The sequence below is a fragment of the Parasteatoda tepidariorum genome, unplaced genomic scaffold (genome assembly GCF_043381705.1).
Source record: "Parasteatoda tepidariorum isolate YZ-2023 unplaced genomic scaffold, CAS_Ptep_4.0 HiC_scaffold_3010, whole genome shotgun sequence".
Taxonomy (NCBI): Eukaryota; Metazoa; Arthropoda; class Arachnida; order Araneae; family Theridiidae; genus Parasteatoda; species Parasteatoda tepidariorum.
This window is the reverse complement of record NW_027261629.1, coordinates 1-6,794: the sequence shown is the minus strand read 5'-3', so window position 1 is coordinate 6,794 and position 6,794 is coordinate 1. Positions and strand designations below refer to the sequence as shown.

At 23.1% G+C, this 6,794-nt stretch overlaps 1 protein-coding gene across 1 annotated transcript; it reads left to right on the top strand.

Annotated features, from left to right (window-relative positions):
* Window positions 1-2,145: 2,145 nt before the first annotated feature.
* Window positions 2,146-6,690, top strand: LOC122268449 (isovaleryl-CoA dehydrogenase, mitochondrial-like; the record flags this gene model as incomplete). Its single annotated transcript, XM_043057281.2, is given in 4 exon segments — window positions 2,146-2,250; window positions 4,041-4,113; window positions 5,258-5,391; window positions 6,223-6,690. Coding segments are annotated over 3 exon segments (312 nt in total), but the record flags the coding sequence as incomplete, so codon positions are not given.
* Between the last annotated feature and the right edge of the window lie 104 nt (window positions 6,691-6,794).

Sequence of the window (6,794 nt, the reverse complement as noted above, 5' to 3'; positions counted from 1 at the left end):
TCCAAAACCATGTTTTGCCACTTGAAGCCATGGGATTTGTATTTTATAAGTAAGGAAAAATATTAGCTTTCCTTTAATTTTAGTGTAGTTGATATTTTGTTTATATTAGTGACTGATTTATTTTTAGAGACATAAATTGTGATGTGAAACAAAAAATATGCATTTATATTTTTAAAAAATTGGAATTTAGTTGGGAAAGTGGTTGAAATTTTGCAGTATGTATTCTGCTTTGTCATTAGAATCATTTAAAATAATCAAAAAAAATTTACACACAATTGTAAAATTCATTTTTTTTTGTAGATAACTTCATGCAAAATATAATTTTTTAAAATTACTTATTATTTTTTAATTAATTAATTTTACAAAGATGGAATGAATTGAAAAGTTAATTACAAATTTTTACCTTATTTTAAATGTTGCAAATTTCAATAATGAAGCACAAAGTTTATATGAAATCGGCTGTATAGTTTCTGAGTAATAATATTTAAGAAAAAGTTAAGTTTTGAAATTTTTTTCAAGAACTATTCAACTTATTCTGTATAAAATAATTTAGTTTAAAATTATTTAGGAAAATTAGGTTGAGGTTTAATGATTTTTAAAATAAAATAAAATTTAAGAATTTACATTCTTTATGTTTCAAAACACTCTCAATTTATTATTATTATTGTTACTATGATTATGGAATTGTTATTATTATTATATATCTTATAATTATGATTTATTCTTTAAAATAAAAATTTATTATTATAAAAAAGTTTTTTTCAGTGGAAGCTTTAAATATAATATGTATTATAATTGTATTATAATTGTTTGCAAAATATGTATTATAATTATTATGTATTATATTATATATGTATTATAATTGTTTGCAAAAAATGTTGGTTTCCTCAAATAATTTAAGTGAAAAGATGAAATATCCATAAAGTCTAATTAACATTATGAAGCTTGAATTTTCCATCACTCTCCTGATTCAAATATTGGAACCATATTTTACTGACTGAAACTGCCTCCCTTATTTTGACTGTCAAAAATTTAAATAGTTAAACGAAAGTGTTTAGTTTACTTAGGGAAAGTAAGATTTTATGTCTCATTTATAGCTGCAAATATCATCAGTATAAACAAATTGGTATGTTTAAAATTGGAACCTTAATCCATTATGATTCCATCTTTATTGGTGAAAATCATATAATTTAATCAAAAGTTAGGTATCAATGAATCAAAGTTTCTGTTTTATATTTTGTGCACTGCATTGTTGCTTCAATTTTTTTAAAATTTTATCTATTGAAATATCTAATTTTAAAACAAGATTGCTGACTTCAAGTTTTTTCTCTTTATTTTTATCCTAGATAAGTTCTGAGGTAAATGATTTTGTACTTTATTAATCCATTGCAGAGCTATTATCCCAAGTTCTTTGGAATGATCATAAAATTGTTTTTATATATTTATTTATTCAATTTTTATGGGTATTTTTATTATAATATTTCATTCTTAGTAATTTTTTAATTTTTATTCATTGAATGAATTATGCTCACATGTAATTATCATTCTTTTCATTTATACTTTGTGTTTTTTCAAATTGCATAAACATTTGGGGTAATAACTAATGAAATCTGAAAAGTTCCATATTTTACAGTATTGAGAAGATCAAGAAAAGTCTATTGAAAATTAATTTTTTTTAATGAAATCGTAATTACTTAATGGTTTTAAGCTTAAATAAAGTAAATGTTGCATTTGTCATTGGAATTAGGGGCTCTTATAAGTGATTTTAATTTAGACTTAGGTCCAAATTAAGTTACAATTTCTAATAAAGGATTTAATTTAAGTTAATATGCAGTTTTAACAGTGTTGAATAAAACAAAAAAGGAATCTGTAAAATATGAAAAGTTTTTTTTAAAAAAATTTAATTAATAATAGATATAAATGAGTTATTTATTTTAATATTTGCATAATTTTAAGTGCAAGAACTGTATATTGCAAGAAAAGTTGATATGAGTTATATTGCTACAGTCTAATAAATTTTTTATAGAACGGTTTTAAAATTTTAATTTAAAATTCTCAGTTTCCGCTGAGAGTATATCTTGTTCTGTATATATTTATATTATTTAAGTTTATCATATATTTTCTAAATTTTGAAATTTTTTGCAGCTAATTCAGGGAAAACTGGCTGATATGTATACTACATTAAATGCTTGCCGATCCTATTTATATAATACTGCTCGAGCCACTGATAATGGACATGTAAGCTCAAAGGTAATTTATATAAACTGTTAATTAATTAATTTTATTTTTTATAATGTTTAAACATTTATTACAAATCTTGTTAAGCATTTGTATTTTAGGGTGATGAAAAATTATACTCATTGCAAAATGATGTCCTTCTAATTTTTTTATATAAAAAGAGCTCATTTAAAAAAAAGCTAATTTGTTTTTGAGGAAACTCTACACAAATTTTTATTTGAAAATGAAATGTTTTTGTTTAAAGGTAATAAAATACACAGCTTTTAGAAACCTAAAACATAACAATTGGTATGAGAAATTATTGCGACATAGATTTCTGTAAAACAATTGAAATGTTTACTTTCATAGCAAATAATTGTTAGTTTTCATAGCAAAATAGCAGCTTTTTGAGAATGCATTAAGAATATTTATATTATGAAAAAAAAAATGTGTTTAATGTCAAAAACTGCTGAAATTTCTTTTCTTCTGTTGACAACAAAAACCTGAAACAAACTGAGCTATGAGTTAGGCAGGAATTAAAGGTTAAAAGTAAACATTCTTCATAAAAGCAAATTAACTGTTCTATATTTTTGTTTTAATTATGCTTATTTGTTTATGCAATTAATATAATAATATCGAAACATATTTTAATTTTAATGCTTAATAATTTATTCTGGAACAACATAGTTAGAATGGAACACTGTTAGTATAAGTTAACACTATACATTAGGAAATAAAAAGACCTTTAATTTTAATGGTGCTTTTCTGAATTAAGTCTGTTTTGCTTAGATTTGTCTTTTGATTATTTTATATCATTTTTATTGCATGATAAAATGTATAATTCTGTGGTAAGGTCAGTTTGCAGATCACGAGTTCAATGAGGTATATCATTTAAAAAAAGCACTACTACTTCAACTTTTTCTATTGAAGAGCTGATTTCATTCAGAAAAACCATTTACCACCTTCTGAAATATGCTTTTACTGAGAATAATTCCCTGTAAAAATGAAGTGTTACGGAAGGCATTGTTTACCCAATTAGCTGTTCTATTGAATTAGTTTCATAATACTGAGAATTTAATCTAATATAGTCCCTTTGTATTTAAGTTATTGTTTACCAAAGAAGATGTAGTTAAAATTGATTGAGAACTTTGAGATATTATGCAGAATTTAATTTTCAGAGCCAGTAAAAATCTATTATAATTGAAATTATTAATTTATCATTTGTAAAAGAGCTTTGACACTAGACATCTTTTTTTAAAATTTTTAATTAATGTTTAATTTTTATGTGCGAAAAGTTTTAAGTTCTGAAAATTAAAAATAAAATGCTTTCTTTAACCAGTAAAACTATTACTATCCAATAAAATGATTTTTAAAAATCATAAAACCATTATTATCCATATAATAATAACTGATAAAGCCTTTCTAATCCAATAAATGAGCGATTTTAACACACGTATATGGGTTAATCTGGAATTGCATTGAGATTTCAGATATTTGGGTGATTGCTTCTGAAGCTTTCACAAATGANTTTTAATTTAAACGAAAATAAGTAACTAAATATGTTGACAACTCACAAAGAAGATTCTAAGTCTCAAACTGTTAAAAATTTTTAGGAGCACTATTAAAGTAGCGATTTTCACTTGCGCTATAAAATGTTTCTGTCATAACAGACAATAATAAACAATTCTGGGAACAATAACAAAGACCAAATTGATGCCAAAATAATTAAGCAGCTATTGAAATGTTTAGTTTAGTTAATTCTGATAAAAATGGAACAAACATTTTATCTGATTGTATTTTTTAAAAAAAAAAATTCTTTTAAGGATTGTGCTGGGGTCATTTTATACTGTGCAGAAAAAGCTACACAAGTTGCCTTAGATGCAATTCAGTGTCTTGGTAAGATTGTTTCTTTTTAATTTTTGTTTACAGTTTTTTTTTATACAGTTTACATAAAGGATAGAAATCAAATTGATTTTATGGCTAAAATCAATAGTTTTGAACCTCTAGATTCTTTAGAGGTTCTTGAAAATCTAGAAAAGAGCATCTGAGCTTTACTTTAACAGAAATTTAATGCCTAAGAGCAACTGATGTTAGTGATTGATTAATTTTAAATCATAAAGATAAAGGTCAATTTTTTATCAATTCTTGCATGCTGATTTAATGGTAAAAATGTCTTTTTACATAAAATTTAAAAAAAAAAAAGTTTTTTGTTTTAAGTTAAAAATATAGTTAACTCTTTTTTCAACTTTGTATATTATTTTTTCCTTTAAAATCCCTTTTATTGGGGATCAAAATTGTGATGGTATGTCTTCGAATCCTACTTGCGGATGCTTCCTAGACCGTTGCCATTAGTTCTTTGTGCAGCTCTAGTATGGCGTAAATAAAGTATCTACCTACTATATTATTTTGTAGAAAATGGTAGCATTTTGGTCATGGAATACTTAAATCATCTATGACGAAGCAAACTCTTATCTTACTAGCTAATTAATGTGTATAGACCTTTGAAAATTAAACTGTAATAAAAAAATCTTGCGCTTTGAGAACAAAAATATTGGTGAACTCAAATCATTGAAGTATATTCTAAATTATTAACATTTTTTAAAAAAAATTAGTTTTAAATTTTTAAAATTTTTTTTTTGTAATGCTCAAAAGTATTCTATTATGCACCATTTTCCACTTTATTATGCATTTTTTGCAAATACATAAATTAAATAATATTATAAATTATAAGTAAATTTTTACTTTCTGTCTCAAATTTTGAATTTATATTTAAAGCTACAAAAAATACTATAATTTTTTCATTTGTATTATTTAATATAAGACTATGTCTAATAAAAATGAATTCTTTTGCAAAATGACATGATTTTAAATTATATTAAAATCAAGGTTAATTAGATTGATATTATCTGATGTAATTAAAGATTTTTTTTTAAAAAATCTTGTAATTCATTTCTAGGCCAAACTGAAGAATAAAATTTTTAAAGGTAGATTTAATATTATATAAATTGAAGATTTTTAAATTATTAATTTTGTCCTTTAGGAGGAAATGGCTATGTTAATGATTATCCTACTGGGAGGTATTTGAGAGATGCAAAATTATATGAAATTGGTGCTGGAACTAGTGAAATAAGACGTATGCTGATTGGAAGGGCATTAAACAATGAATATTCTTAGGTAATATTACGTTTTCAGTTTCATATCTCTTGTTAATCTTGAATTAACAATTTTAGAAAGCTGTTCTATTTAAAATCAATTTATTATTTATAATGTTGCAAGATTTTGATAGCTTTAAATGAATTTTAACTGAGAAAATCAATATTCTATTGCAAAATGCATGTTTTAGGCAAATATTTTTTGATTTCCTGTAAAATTATAGTTTTTTTTCTAAATGTTGCATATTTTAGAATATTTAAGGTGATGTAGGATAGTTTTAGTTAAAGGTAGTTATTTAAAAGTATAATTTGACATAATTTATCAGAAAAATAAGTTGATGGAAAGATAATAAATATATTTAAGGTAATGGAGGTTGTGGAATATTTTTAGCTGAAGGCAGCTATCTAAAAATACTACCTTACATATTTTATTGAAAAAAAAGTGCTTCCTTTCTTTTGCTAAATAAAAAGGAAATTAAAGTTAACAGTAAAAAAAAAAATGCTGTTTTTGATGTTAAATTATTGACATATGTTGTTTATACCTATTCAAAATTTGCTGTAATATTTAGCAGTTATTAAATGTCATTTATTTTAAATAGCTACAAAAGCAATTTCATATTTTTACTATTAACAAAGCTTCATTTAAAATATTCTTTATATGTTAAGAATTGATTATGTAATTTATTTAGAAGGAAAAACGAAAACTAAACTAATTAAATAAAAAGTTAAAATGAAATAACAAACTTTCAATGTTAATGACTCTTTCAACTGTAAATTTTTTGTTTTGTCTCGTGACAAATTTTAAATCTGTATTTTAAGTTGATACTAATTATTGTTTTTTTTTTCGTATCAGGTATTGAGTATTTTTGCTTCTCAATATGGAATAAAAATATGGTCCTTCGGTTGGAGGAATATAAACTCTTTAGTAATTTCTATGGTGCCTTTTTATATATAGTTGTCAATATGAAAGAATATATTTTTTTATTGAGACTAGATAGTTTTTTATAATTGCTATTGTTGAATGAATATTATACGTATATATATTATTCTATTAAAACTCTAATTATTTTTTCTCTATGTAAAATCTCCTAAATATTGTGTACTTCTCTCTGTTGTCAAATTTCGCTTAATTATATAATTATACAATATTGTTATAATTAAGCAATTAGTACAAATACTTTTACTTAATACTTTTCTTTATAAACATTTGAGCAGCATTGGAAATAGAAATTTGTTAACATAGGGTTATTGTTATATAACTTTGAAGTATTTCAGATGCATTGTATATTGTAATATTAAACCTACTTCTTATATGATTTAATATACTTTTTTATTGACTATCATCGCTTGTGTTAAAATTTTTGTGAAATGATTTTAATTGTGTATGCATTAAATAAAATATTATATGACAGGTAAAAGTACTAT